General features: G+C 52.0%; 1 protein-coding gene across 3 annotated transcripts in view; it reads left to right on the top strand.

Annotated features, from left to right (window-relative positions):
- LOC119112023 (protein CREBRF homolog) overlaps positions 1 to 14,641 on the top strand; it is a 32,268-nt gene that overhangs the window by 8,222 nt on the left and 9,405 nt on the right. For all 3 annotated transcript variants that reach the window (XM_037235973.1, XM_037235972.1, XM_037235974.1), the window contains exons 2-4: positions 11,800 to 11,919; positions 12,485 to 13,316; positions 14,059 to 14,148. In XM_037235973.1, coding sequence (XP_037091868.1) covers positions 12,557 to 13,316; positions 14,059 to 14,148 — 850 coding nt within the window. In that variant the 5' untranslated portion in view covers positions 11,800 to 11,919; positions 12,485 to 12,556. The remainder of the gene's footprint in view (positions 1 to 11,799; positions 11,920 to 12,484; positions 13,317 to 14,058; positions 14,149 to 14,641) is intronic.

The raw sequence follows: 14,641 nt of genomic DNA, 5'->3' as shown, positions 1-14,641 counted from the left end.
GCAAAGGTGGCCTACTGCCAACAGTAGTGCCCTGGTGTCAACTACGAGCTTGAACAGCGGATGCCTCTAATCAGCGTAGAGCGAGGACAGTTGGAGCCTCGCTACGCGTGGACGTTTAAAGAACAGGAATTGTTTTGTTCTAGACGTTTAATTAGATGAATCTATAATGCGAGAGCCCATGCTAAGCAGTGTTGTGGCGTAAGTCCTCAACCGCACCATGCGTCATAAAATCCATGTCATGTTAAAGGCCAACAGCAGGAATTTTGCGGCAAAAGTCTAACGCGCCGCAATGCACGGCACGCTGCACCCTGCCCTTTGGCGTCATATGACCTATAAGGCAGCTGCTGTCACCGCCCTGTTCCGGGGGGCTCACCATTAGCCCTATTCCGGCAGATGGCGAATTTCCACTCTTCCAGATCTCGGGGACCACTGAGCCGATTTTGGGGAACCTCTCGATGGGACCTGCGTATCGATAGTTTTACGGTTGAACAACAGGAAGACAATACAGTTAAAGATGTTTCTTATCTGATACATATGTCACTGACGTGATTGAATTGTCACGAATTGGTTGGCAAACTTGGCAAACTTGGCAAAAAAAATTGGTTGGGCACTTTTTACGAAAAAGTGGGAAACGATAGATAATGGTTTCAAAATTTACATATGACAACAATAGTTTGGAATTTCTCACTCATGAAGAACGTGTTCAGGAGAAACATAGCTGGCTGCTAGTAAGTATTGTCAAAACAGCTAGCATTGAGTGCATACGGAGCAAAGGTGCTGGTGCTTTGCTTTGTTGTAAGAATAGCAGGTGTAAGCCAATGACTTGACATACGCGGGACAGGTTGGTTTTGGGGTCGCAAGAAAGGGAGGCCGGATGATGTCGGGCTCATGGCATTATCTCCGAAATGGTGCTGTGGGCTTTAAATGAATTATTACGCCCTTATAGCATATGTGGTCGTGTGCCCCAGGCTCATCCAGCTTTCCAAAGGAAGCAGAGCAGGGACAGATGACCCACTGAGGCAGCCGTCTGCTGCCGGCCTGCTGATGGTGACCACGCTCGCTGTGTATCCTTGATCTCATCCCTGTAGACGCTTCTGAACAAAAAATGATTCTTGTCTGTGATCCATTTTCACACGTGCATTTGTTTTTCTACGTCAGCCATTAATGACGCCGTAGCGCTGGCCAAGGCTTGAGGCTATGATCTTCTGCATTGGTTTTGTACATGCCGACAGAAGTGCAAACAGTTGTATCTGGGTATCGTGAAACGTTCCCTGCTCGCCTGCATTGGCGTCCCTTGAGTATTTCATTCCGTTCGTACAAGACAAGCTCAATCGTTTTCCTTGAAACGAGCAAGGTTTTGTGCTAAAAAACTGAGTTTACCCAATAGATGACGAGCGCCGGAGGGTCAAGGTCAGTTGAACTCCCCAGTGTTATGATTGGACATGACAGTAACTACCATGACATTGTAAACTCACTGATGTTGACATTGTAAATGATGCCGTTGTAAACTCAGAAATGTTGATGCATGCTGAGAATTCACCGTGGTGTTTTGGTATAAATTTGCTTCAAAGATGGCATATTGTCTTTCAATGGGCGGATTGTGACCTCATGCGTAACATAGCGCAAGCGGGCGGTCAGTATTTGTCGAGCACATGTACACAAGTTTGACGCTTTGTCCATCCTTTGCCTGCGTCCACACGGTCTCATTAGTTCCACAGTTGACCCGCCACCAACCAATGCGCATCAGCCGCCCCCACTCGCGACCAGTTGGCCTGCTATGACGTCACTTCTCCGAATGGCGAGCATCAACGCGTCGGTATGACGTCAGGAACGCTGGGGATTCCCAACGTTGCATCAGCCGGTGGAAATTTCCAGTTCACGGCCGGCCCGGCGGAGCCGCCGGCCTTGGCTGGTGTGACGCCCGAGGCACGACTGGCCGCCAATGCCGCACGTCCGTACAAAGCCCGGCGCCGCGTTTGGTGTGCTCATCCACCTTAAATGATGGCCAGAAAAACGACACCTAAAGACAACATGAGATCGAGCCGAGCATGCCGGACATGTACCCACTGGATGTTTTTCACTGCCCAGTCAGCGCGTACCCCACCGCGTTCTAGTGCTTTTCCGGCACTTCTTAGCGGGATTACATTACTTGATGATAGGGCTTCGCGTTTGCTGTGTTCGTGCGAACCAAGACATCAGTCAAAGAGCAGTTACAACGGAATACTATCATAGGCATGCCGTCATACAATCGATAAGCTTAGATATAAAAAACAGCACACACATTATTCATCAACGACAGCGTGTCATAAGGACAACGACCCTCAAAGCAGCCAACTTCTGCCAATCTGAAGCGTTGTTTCGATCTCACTAAGATGACGATATTTACATGGATGGAAAAATAAGAAAAAAAGAAAACATATATTGTGCCGAACTTTGCAAGCGAAAATCTGAAATCACTTCCATTTTTCCTTAAGTCTGTGAGAAAGTGGTTCGATTTTGTGCGAGAACCCCTTAGGATAGCTCCACCAAAGTTAGGGAGGGTCATACCCCAGTCAAAAAGGTGAGACAAGCGCCTATGCCACCTTACCCTGCAAAACAAAAAATTGGTCACGTAACTGGCTCTACATGTGTTTGTTTCTCTCTAAAACAGGAAAGATGCAACATAATGGCGGTCGTGAAGAAGTCATACTTTCACAATTTAGGACAACGACATGGGACCATGAAAGGTGACTGCGTCTTTCATGTGTTCGCTGAAATGCGCGACATTTTGTGACGGTTGCCGTACAACTGGTTTGCAAGCAATAAAGCACATGACATTTGCAGTCCCAAATGTGTACAGGGAGCTCACGACTTGCACTTCAAATCGCTACTTCTGCATGACAAACGTGACTGGATCAGTTGCAAGAGCCAAGGAGGCATAGAATGTTCATACCTCTTATTTTTAGAGTACCTACCTGTTCCAGCCCCACCGACATGCAAAGGTATTCTGCTTTCAGATGAAGATGACCAGAGTGGACATGAGATATAAGAGTCAGCCTCTGCTATTGATTCAAAATACGAGTGCTCGCCATGTGATGCTAGTAGAGCCACGCCTGCTGGCCCAGTCTGACCTTAATGACCTTGCGCGTGACCTCGATCTGTCGAAAAGGCGATCCGAGTTGCATGGTTGTCAGCTACGTACGTAATGGCCGGTTGGTTGTCGGACCACCACGTGGGAGCCCTGGTTCGAATCCTGGTTGCGCCATGACCCCTGAGCATGGCCAAAGCAGTCGCTGGCGCTACATAAAGGGGCGTGACGACGTGCATCGCTTTCCCTGTCACAATGTAGAATTTGTTGCACCCAGACACCAATGTGACGGCATCCAGGGAGTGGTGGGGGATTTTGAATTTTTAAGGCAGAGAGCTCCTTCCCTGCTGCAGTGGCAATGAACAGCTTTTTGGAGCGCTGGGAAAGAAGCATAGCGCTGGTACTAGAAGCTTTTCACGGATTCCAGCAAACCAGGACTGAAGACAATTCTGCTTTACGATGGAAACGACCTTTCAGGTTTTACTTTATCCCTTACGTGCGTACGTACATGCGCACGTTTAGCTCCCAAAAATGGAGGAAACGTGAAAAGTCCGTGCAGAAAGGCTATAAACCTTCCCAGCTCGAAAAATGCGCCGTGAAGGTGGTAAGCATAGCATGATGGGGTAACAGTGTGGTACAGTCGTTTCAGGTGGGATAGCCTAGATGTGCAAGATCATTACATTGAGCGCGGGTAGCCAGCCTGTGACTCGTATGAGTCCGGTATGAATAACGCTCACACTGTTCCACCAACTAATACAAGCAGCGTTCTCCTGTTCCGTCTGCATGGCAACCTGGGCCCAATGAGAAACTTTGAAAAGGCTTTGGCAAGGATGGCTGAGGTTTCCTCCCCCAAAATCAGCGATGACACCACTAAAGGAGTGGATTTCGGGTGGTCTTCAGATCTGTGAGCTAATGCATGTTCCTTACTCTGGCGCATCTCAATACCAACGAGCTGAGGGCGTGGGCCGCGTTCCGGAAAACGTGTGGGGACTTTCTGGGTAACCACCATACAGCAATGACTACGTGGACACGATCCAAGAGGGCGTTGCAGTGATGTTCAGGACATACCGCGGCAAAACAGGTACCAGCCTGATGGCGGATTACTGCTTGGGACTGATGCGGGAAAGTACAGAGGGGGGGGGGGGGAGGTATGCGAGAATGGCTTAAAAGTGTGGTCCAAAATTTTGCATGCACGCATGGAACACATGCCAGATTTGAAATGTTGGAGTTTCCGATGTCCACGGCAATAATGACAGAGGTTTTGTCTAGGCAAATTGTAAGAAACTGACAATATATGGAGAATTCTGACGCCTGATATATAGGTGTGTAGGAATGGTTATTAACATTGTCACTAAAATTACTTACAATTGAGGAAATTTGGACATGATATAGCAAATACGAGCCACGCTGGTAATCAGTACCACTAGTTTACCCCCGTGCAGTGCATTCCTACTTGCACTCCGGAACAATAAAATGGTTCGTGTTTACAAAAGGGGTTGTTGCAAAGTATTATTAGTGCAATGCATCATAGGACCGAGTGATTTTGCTTTACCTGGTGCAAGTCCCGCACATGAATTTCAAACATTAGTTGTCTGTAACGGTTTGTCATAGTAGGGCGAACGTCATGCATCGGGTCGTATTAACCTACCAACCGGCTACCATGTGACAAGAGCACATATATCGCATCGTAAGAAAGCTAGACCTGTGCAAGGCCAAATGCATACGATCTCAAGTATTCCTGAAAGAAATAGCGTTAAAACATAGAACGCTGTTCATCGAATAATCATAGCATAAATGTCTTTATTGTAAGGCAATACAAAGCATGGGTGACCTCAATGACCTACCTTGAGATCAAAGGTCACGAATTAACCCTAAAAAGAAGGACAGAAGGACAGCTGACAAAATAAATAACACATCGGTTTTCTCCCCGCCACAATAACTTTATCAGCCTGTCAGCTACCAAAGTGGCAGCTATCGTTAGTCGGACTATATGTCGTGTACTTGAATATGCATTTCAGCTGTGATGATGTTTCCCTGATCTGGAGAGGGCACTCAAGACCCAGACCCAGACCCCGACAAGAGTATTTTCAGGAAGGGAAGACAGCAACGAATATGCTGTCGATTTACCGAATTACTTTTTGCCTCTCAGATTGGAGGTTATTCCGTCGACAACATTTTGTCACATGACACGGTCCGTCTAAGGTCATTGTATTGACGTGAAAGATTACCCGCTGACCAAAATGGCGGATACCAAATGAACCAAAATGGCGGATATGTTTGGACAGCTTAGACAACGACCAGTACGCTCTCCGAGCTTTTCTCCGATGTTGAACAGGTCTTATATGGTAAAATGAGTGGTAGGAGAGGCTGTCAGTATCTCGTCTCCCGCACCATGGAGGGTGTAAACACATCTCCCTCGGCCGAAAGTTAATCGACGAGGAGGCCAATAATCCATAACAACGAGATCTCTGATGCAGGGCAGGGAAGCGAGCTTCTGATCCAAAACAAGTGTGCTCTCCTATATAAAGGAATCTCATCTCGCCAATAGGCCTGATTATCCTGGAGGGTCATTGTGGGTCTTTCAGGGCTTCTTGATCCTAGAAAGTTTACTTATTTAAAAAGGGCTCTTGATCCGGAACAGAGGTCTCCTAATTCATAAACGTGCCTGTTAATCCAGAAATGGATCCTCTTGATATATGTTAGAAACCTTGCGATCTTAAAAAGGTTCTCCTGATTCGGAAAGAAAGCCTCCTGATGCAGATATGAACCCCTAATCCAAAATGGAAGCCTTCCAATTCACAAAGGGAATTTCGGAATCCAGCGCCAGGCTTCTTTATTCCAAAACAGGGCCTCTTCATCCGGAACAGGGTTTCTTGGCCCATAACGCTCAACTAAAACCTGTTTCAGAACAAGGGGTCTCTGCTCCGCAAAAGTTGTCTTCCGTGCGAAAAGAGAAACATCATTATAGGCAAGGGGTGTCTCCCAATACAGGACAGGATCCTCCTGTTTCCTATCAGTGGTCCCTCAAGCTAGCATGTGGGTCTCCTTAACCCATGGGTTTACCTGATTCACGTAGGTTGAGCGCCCAGTTGCACTGAATGCCCCATCGGATGCGAAGGTGCCCCACTCCCCCCCCCCCCCCTCTCGCCTTGCCAAATCCGAAATAGGCTTTTAGATAGGCGGCTGCTTTGGCTGTCATTTCGATTTCGCCGGATAAGTGTGGCGGCGCCTCTGAGCGAAGTCAGCCGAGGACCATTAAACGTTGCACTGCAGTACAAGCTCTACTGCATCTTCCTCCTGGTCTCCTTGACCTGGTGGCGGTGTGCCAAGTTCCCGGCAGTGCAACTTTGGACCCAGCGTCGCTCCAGACCAAGGTCGCTGTAGCGACGAAGCAAAGCTCGCTGGGTGACCACCGTGGCATTTAACTTTGCAATGGACAGCTGGATAACCAAAGTTTTAAGTCATGTACGCCACCATCTGGCTGGGCTACACCAGTGCGATAGGCTCCCAAGTAGCGGGACGTGGCTGCGGCAGTCCGTCCTAAGCCCGGCTACCGCCTACCAAACGTAACAGCTGTTCAGTCTCAACCGGCCGGCTGCCACCAGCGTGTCTGAAGGCTGTGGTGGTGTCGCAGTTCGGCGCTCGGCCCGTTCGATGTGAGATCGTTCATAAGACCTCATATTCAGGGCGATGCATCTGCTCTGTGCCGTGCAGCCACACCGCGATACGTGCCGACAGGTGTTTGGATGGTTTAGAGAACTAGATACGATGCATGATGTGCATGCGTGACCGGTCTATCTCGATGGCGACCCAAGCATCCGTTTAATTGGTTCAGTTTCCAGTACCGGTTGCCAGTAGTTCGTACAAATGTTGCAACCCGCAGTCTCTGCATGTGAAACAACAGCTATCCGGTATACCCACTGGCTGAATCGTTGTTAGGTACGATGACGGATCAGTGCGGTTGATCCATACGGACGAGATCCGCACGATTTAATGTGGTTTTTGTCCAACGCTGCGGCACCAGCAGCTGTCAGTGCAGCTCGCGGGGCTACACGTAATCACTACTCAGGGTGCTGAAAGAAAAACGTCAGATCACCGCAGAAACATCCAGATGCTTATCTCGCTTCGATTTTGCAGGTCTAAATGACGCACTTGTCAATGCCGATTGGTCTGTTTTCCAACAAAGTATCACGACATCGAATACATGGGTTCGTTTCGAGGAGTGTATACCCCATCTTCTAGCCGCCTTAAGCTTCATAGTCAATCCGCCCCACCTGTTTCTGCTGCCACGCGTTAGTTGATGGCTGACTGCTGTAATGCACGGCCCCGCAGCTCCCAGGGTGATTATACAGAAACCAGCGGGCAGACGCGGGAATCCACCACAGAGCGCTGTCGGAACGACCCCACACAACAAACAGCTGTGGTGAGGCGCGCTGAGCTGTGGCGGAGCAGTGAGCTCCTTCTTGGCAGCAGAATGTGAATGCTGTTGGTGTGCACCGCTCGTCCACACGCTGTTAATGAGTACGTTGTGGATGTAGGACCTACGAGTGCCCGCCAGTGTACCGAATCCAGGAACCATTCAGCCAATCTGGCTCCCCAGTGTTACGTCCTGCTTAATTACGCTACGCGCGGCGTTATTCGATGACGTGCTTAAAGAACGGTCCGGGATGGGTGTGACAACGTAGACAACGGTCCGGGATGGGTGTGACAACGCAGACAACGGTCGGGATGGGTGTGACAACGCAGACAACGGTCCGGGATGGGTGTGACAACGCAGACAACGGTCCGGGATGGGTGTGACAACGCAGACAACGGTCCGGGATGGGTGTGACAACGCAGACAACGGTCCGGGATGGGTGTGACAACGCAGACAACGGTCCGGGATGGGTGTGACAACGCAGACAACGGTCCGGGATGGGTGTGACAACGCAGACAACGGTCCGGGATGGGTGTGACAACGCAGACAACGGTCCGGGATGGGTGTGACAACGTCGTGCGGTCTGGATGGCGTGAGCGGACAACTTTCAGAGGGATGGTTTGAAGCCATTGTCTTGCTTGACGTCATTAGTATTGAAAATTGGAAGCGCAGTGTGAGGCGCGTGGAAAGCGACCCCTTGTCACATTCCACTCAAAAAGCAGCAATCTGAGCGATCCCACTAAATCTCGACCAATACTCATTGTTATGGCAATACCTAAGCTTCATCGAACGTGTTGTGCACAAACAGTTCTGACCCGGTGAACATATTCCAAAGAAGAACGCTTAGTTATCATTTAAACAAGCATGAAAGGTTTTCTGATGCACAGCACGGGCACCGAACCAACTTGTTCACGGAGACCGTACTTACTTTAATCATGGTTAAACACAGGCCCGGGAGAGAGATTCACTTGCCTGCGAAGACAGGGGTGACGTTGCCCTGCTTGTTCTTCGCCAACGCTTGTTGGCGTCATCACCGAACCCGACCAATGTCTGCAAAGACATTGGTCGGCACGGCCGCATAGGCACTGCACGTCTTGCAACATAAGTAGCAGTGGAAGTATTGGTCCATGTTAGTTTTAGGATGAGCGTGATGAGCGTGATGAGCGCGTCTGAGACGTGCCTGATGCGGTGACTGTGACTGGGGAGCGCGGCACATCCGTCCGCGAGATTTGTTGTCCCGGCGACCTTAAGTCATAGCTGGAGCTGGCGTCCGCGAGAGGGACATGGCGACAACTAAGTCGACGGCGTGAGCTTCCTCGGGGAGCACGAGTGGCTCCAGCGTGATGATGCAACCCGCGCACTGCTCGCCACTCAACGGACTGGAGCTCCAAAGCGGAGCGCAGCTAATCTCCGAATGCCGCCGATGAACGGACACCGCAGTCAGTAGACCTGTCCCCTACAAACGACTCTGTCAGAGGCTTACTAATGATCCAAGCCTGTTGTAGAAAACCAGAAATAGAACGGGAGTTAAGGGATTCTTTCAACAGTGTTATCTGTTTTGCTGGTGTTGCAGCCTGTGTCAGGGTCGTTCAGACCTTAAGCACAAGTTCACTGGCTGGCTGCACCCGCATGATGTGCTCTTAGAACATGTTTCATAAGATCCGAGTTGAAACGGAATTGAGCGTCAGCTGACCAGTCCTTGTTTTCATTCATGAATAATAACTTAGTTTATGCGGCCGTCCTGGCGGCATGGTTTACACACCCCAGTTCCGATCAAGCAAACCAATTCACCCAACGCTGAATCAAATCCAGGCATGTTACGATCGTTTGGGTCACCAGGTATCTCGTACAAAATCTGCAGAGCTCATCTTCTCTCGGCAATTGCGTGAACTAACAGTTCGGACCGCTCTCAACTTCCCTGGCCATAGCATCCCTTCAGTATCCCAGCGCATATCTCTTGGCATTACTTTGGATCGCTGATCCACTTTCATCCCCTATTTTAGTTGTATCAAACTGGGCTGCTCACATTGAGGTAGACTGAATGTTTCACATTTGAGAACTTTTGGTATACTCTTTAGTGGAAAATACTACTATATGCACCACAACTTCTCTGTTAAGTAAATCCCTCCTAGACACGTCCTTGTTTGATTACGTCATCGTGCCCTGCACAACATTGATTGAGAGCCAGTGAACGGCCGTTATATCTGGAAATCGTGCTCGCGAACGCCAGATTTGAACGACTCGACCATCATATTTTTCTGAGACTTCATCGCCGCATGGCCTATTGGATGGCGGGGTTTGAATTATGCTATTATGACGTCATGAATGCTAAGATGACTTTAAAATGCTCTTCTTGAAATAGTTTCCCCATCTCTGCGGGCGCTTAGCTCAGAAACTAGTGGAGATTAGGTCTTAAGGAGGACAGGGCTGTGAACTGCACATAATAATCTTTAATTTGGCCATTTCAGCTAAAAAGCCCATAGAAATGTGGAACGCTCCCACTAATAGTCTTGCGGGACAGGAGTGGGGCGTCGACAGTGGAACACTCCTCTGTCTTCAAACCGTCCTGACTCGACGGATCTTGGAATGCAATGCGTTTATCATTGGCGATATGTCCTTCCAAAAACGAAATGCTCGAGGTACTCCAGAACGCTGCTCTCCGAAAGCGAGAGGCGCCCTGCGTTCTCTGCCAGTTCTCTGCCTCGTGGCGAACACCAGCATTCCCCTCGCACGCTGAACAAAATGCTGCTTCTGCGGAACTTCACTAGTTTCGCAGGACTCCCACGCACCCAACATTTGGAACACTTACCGACTTACCCACCACAGACAACCCGGAGCACATCTCAAAGACCAGCAACCGCCTCCGGCAGCCTAGCCTTTACAACTCTTACCAAGTATACAACCACTCCCCACCGCTCCACGGCGTCCGCACTGGTTACACTCTCCTTCAAACATCCGGCTCCTGACCAAAGGCAAAAGACGTTCTTTTATGAGTGCAGAGGTACATGCGTTGGTCGAAGAAAAAAAGAGTTTAATGATTTTTCATACAACTATGCCAACGGTTCGCGAATATACAATCAAACAGGAGCATCGTCTATAAAAATCCCTTTCAGCAAAGCGCGTTAAGCATTATTATATCCAACACCGTAATATGCACTGATTCCAATTCGCCACTCAAGACTATATTAGCCATATATCTTTCTATGCGCTATAGTAAATCAAAGTTGCTAAAGCCTCTCTTCCATGGCATTTCATCATCACTTTGACTTACTTTGTATACCAGGGCACAGTGGTATCCAGGGAAAGAGTTAGCACATTCAGCAGCAAAACAGTTTAAAACTGTCCGTTCGTTACCAATGCCCTCGCCCCATGACTGGTATTCTTAAAATCAACACCTCTGAACTGTTCCAGCCATTTCAGCCGCACTCCATACAAAGTCGCACACTTATTCTGTCTGCCCCAAACACTGCCACGCGTGCCAAACACTCGCCCAATACATAGACACAGCATGCTATTTACGCTGCCTTCAATTCTCGACGAGTCTCACTCACAATTCGTGATGCTCCTCTTCGAATGTCTATTAAAAACTTTTGATTAATGCATTTAAGGGCATTTGATACTTAGGTTTTCAGGCATTTCCACCGGGCTTTCTCCTGCACGATTGCCGACGTATCCGTTTTCCTCACTGCCAAAAGACGTTTCCATAGCACGATGCGGTTAGCACGTACTAGTTCTCCCCGCTTCCAAAGGTTTTTTTCCAAGCACCAATCGGTAAACACATGCTGGTTTTCCCAACATGTATGGAATCATCATTTTTAGAATTTTTGCGGTGAGGACTTTTCCCGGTGTGCATTACACGACGCGACTCGGCCAGGCCGTCTTGACTCGTATGACGCAACAGCGGTCCGGCTCCAGCGGCAGACGGATCCGGCCATGCAGACGAGCTCCCGTCGTTTGACGCGCGGCAAAGCTTTGCTTCTGTCCCGTCATTCAACTGTACTGTTTGCATGCATACAAAATGTGTGGGTCTTGTGGTTTACATTGCATTTGCGACGGGACGAAAATGTCTGGATTAATGCAAGTTCGCGTGCGTTTTATTGCACTGATGTCGGACAACGATGGCGGTTGAACGAAGCGTAGCCCATCCCTGTCCCTTACTGTGCGCCGGATAGCAAAAGCCGGTTTAATGTAGCTTTTTGCTGTTTACTGATTGCTGGCTGGTTACTGCCAGTGACCAAGCGGCCGCGTGCGAAGCGTACTTACGTCCTCGGCCGGTGCCAGCGGACGGTGACACGAGCCCTCTCTGGTGCTGCAGGTGGCTGCGCCGGCCCGCACACTGGAGTTCTGCACGCCCGCCTGGACTGCACGGCCGGGCCCGAGCGGTGCGCGCGACGGTCTCACCGGAGCCGGCTCGCTGCCGCTCACTGGGTCATTGGTGAGTCCTGCGGTGTCCCAGGCCGTCACCGGAGCGTCACTGCTCACCGCGGCCGTCACCGGAGCGTCACTGCTCACCGCGGCAGTGCTGCGCTCCCCCTAAACAGAGCCCAAGCTCACATATACTGACGCACACAGACAAAGGGACACATACGGACACGGGCACAGACATAGACACAGACACAAGCACAGACACAGACATAGACATAGACGCAGACACAGACGCAGACACAGACACAGACACAGACACAGACACAGACACAGACACAGACACAGACACAGACACAGACACAGACACAGACACAGACATAGACATAGACATAGACATGGACAAAGACGCAGACGCAGACACAGACACAAAAGCATGCGTTAGATTCGGAAGTTTTCTTAGCAAGCATTTTTCAGAACGGAATGTGGTATGTTCCGACTTAAAACGGTCCGACTGTGCTCCTGTACCCTGTGGGTGTGCGTGTGCCGCGTGTGCGCATCGGGTCTTCACCTGAGCGGCGCGGCGTGGTGCGCCGCTCGTCCTGCTGCGACTGAGCGCGCCGCCGTGTCGCTGGCAGATCAGCCGCGCGTTGGGCGTGGGCCTGGCGCAGTCGGGCGGCGTCTGCTCCGCGGCGGATGCTGGCGGCGCCATGGACGTGGCCGGAGAGCAGTGCTACGGTGCCGCGGCGCCGCACGCGCCGCACGGTCACGCGGTGGGCGTGCCGATCCCCGGCCGGCCGCAGTGGCCGTTCTCGCGGCCCGAGTTCACGGAGCGGCGCGCCGACCGCAGCGAGCTAGAGCTGGGCGGTTCGGCCGGGGCCGTCGCGTCCTCCTACCAGACGCCGTTCGCCGAGCTCGCGTCCAGTCTCAGTCCGGGGCGTGACGGCGGCTGGCACGTGGGCAGCCACGAGCCAGAGCTCTCGCGCAACCTGCAGCACATCCAGATCGACGACATGTGGGAGGGCGTGGGGATGGGCGACCTGATCCCTGGCTCGACACTGGCCGAGCTGAGCGCGGGCGACGACTTGAATGAACTGGAGCTGGATCCACTGGCGGCGCACCACATGACCGACCTGTCTCCCGGGAAGACGACGCTGACCATTAAGGCGGAGTTCGCCGAGTATCCGGTGAAGTCGGAGCCGCCGTGTGACGCCCGGCTGCTGCCCAGCTGCCGGCCAGCGCCCGGCGGAGAGCGCCGCCTTACGTTGCAGCCGGCGCCCGGTTGGACGTCGGAGAGGACGTCGCTGGCCAGCTCTGCGCCGCACGCCTCCAGCGCCAGCCTGGCCAGCCGTCTCAGCAGCTCGGTGCCCGGCGACGGCCTACTGGAGCTCCGACAGGCCAGGCTGTCGCCGCCCTCCGCTTTCAGATGTGTGGGCGACGCGCGCGGCTCCGGCTCGTCGGTGTCAACAGGTGAGCTATCCAGCGCAGTGCTCTGATCTGGGCAGGGTGTCATACATGCTGCCTTGCTATTATGGGTACGGCTCGGCACTGCAGGTCAGCGCCGTCACCAGAATAAGTAATTTAGCTATTTATGTCGCTGCCGGTTTGGAACAAGCAATGACGCTCGCGAGTCTGACGGCCTTTGCCCACTTCGACATTCCAGTGAGCCAAAATCATGTTGAGAAAGGCAAGTTTCATTTCCTCCGAGTAAAGGTATCGTAGACAAATTTTGAGAGGGGAAAACACGGGGGGTTCTGACATACGTCCTGACAACTCGGGGATCCCACAGGTAATGCTGTGTGGATCTACTTGCCCTCTTCCACCCCACACCCAAAATACCAATTGGAAAGTCCTGCCCGGAAGGTCGTCCCAAATTCAGAATCGGTGGTGCCGCCAATGCCTGCGGTGCATGTCTGGAGTGATCGACGGTGTTTGCTGGGGTGGCTGACGGTGTCTTCGCCGAATGGTTGGTCGTTGACCTTTGGTTGCCCGAGTGCCTCTGAGGCGGGGCGGTAGTGTCTAAAAGACCAGCCCGCTGTTTCTGCGCCTGTGTGTCTGCGGCCCGATCATAGATGCCTGGACGTCTTTCTATGCTAATCGCCTGATGACGTGTTTGATCGGGATAGCTGCCGGTATCGGCACCAGCAACGCAGCCTCACCACCCATGAGGTGGCCAGCCGGTGTGTGACGTGCGCCCACGTGGCGTTGCCAGGTATCCTGAGCCCCGGCTCCCACGGTTCGTTCGCCGACGACGGAGCCGAGTCGCAGCAGGAGCGCGGCTCTGACAGCGACAGCGATGCAGGTGAGCCTCCCTCGTGTCTGATCGGCGCCCATCATCGCCTGGCTGTGGCGCCCCGTGTTCTCCAATCGCCGTCAGTGATGCCGTCTCCCGTGAGAAGAGTGGCGCGTCGGACACCGACCATCGCGCTGTGTGAACGAGTGTGAACCCGATCCCGAGATCCCGCTGTGTGAACGGTGATCCCGCTGTGTGTGAAGATCCCGCTGTGTGAACGCAAACAGCGGTCGCGGCCGCGGTGAGGCCGGCGCCGTGCGGCTGCGCTGGTGGGCGTCTGGCGAGGAGCTGAGCCTGGGCTGCCGGTCATCAGCCGGTCCGCCGCTGCTGACGCTCAGTCCTCTGTCGGATTGGAGACCAGGCTGGTAGAAGCTCCCGGCTGTCTGTCGGGAGCCAGCTGTCTGCACAGAGGTCGGGGGAAAAGAAAACGACTGTATCCTGACCACTGGCGGCTGAATGGCGACGGACCCCGGTGATGCGAACTGCCCATGCGCTGACTGCA

This window comes from Pollicipes pollicipes, unplaced genomic scaffold, assembly GCF_011947565.3.
Source record: "Pollicipes pollicipes isolate AB1234 unplaced genomic scaffold, Ppol_2.1 Scaffold_7261;HRSCAF=8764_pilon_pilon_pilon, whole genome shotgun sequence".
In the NCBI taxonomy this organism is placed as follows: Eukaryota; Metazoa; Arthropoda; class Thecostraca; order Pollicipedomorpha; family Pollicipedidae; genus Pollicipes; species Pollicipes pollicipes.
Note: the sequence above shows the minus strand (reverse complement) of the source record. Positions and strands in the feature narration are given on the sequence as shown.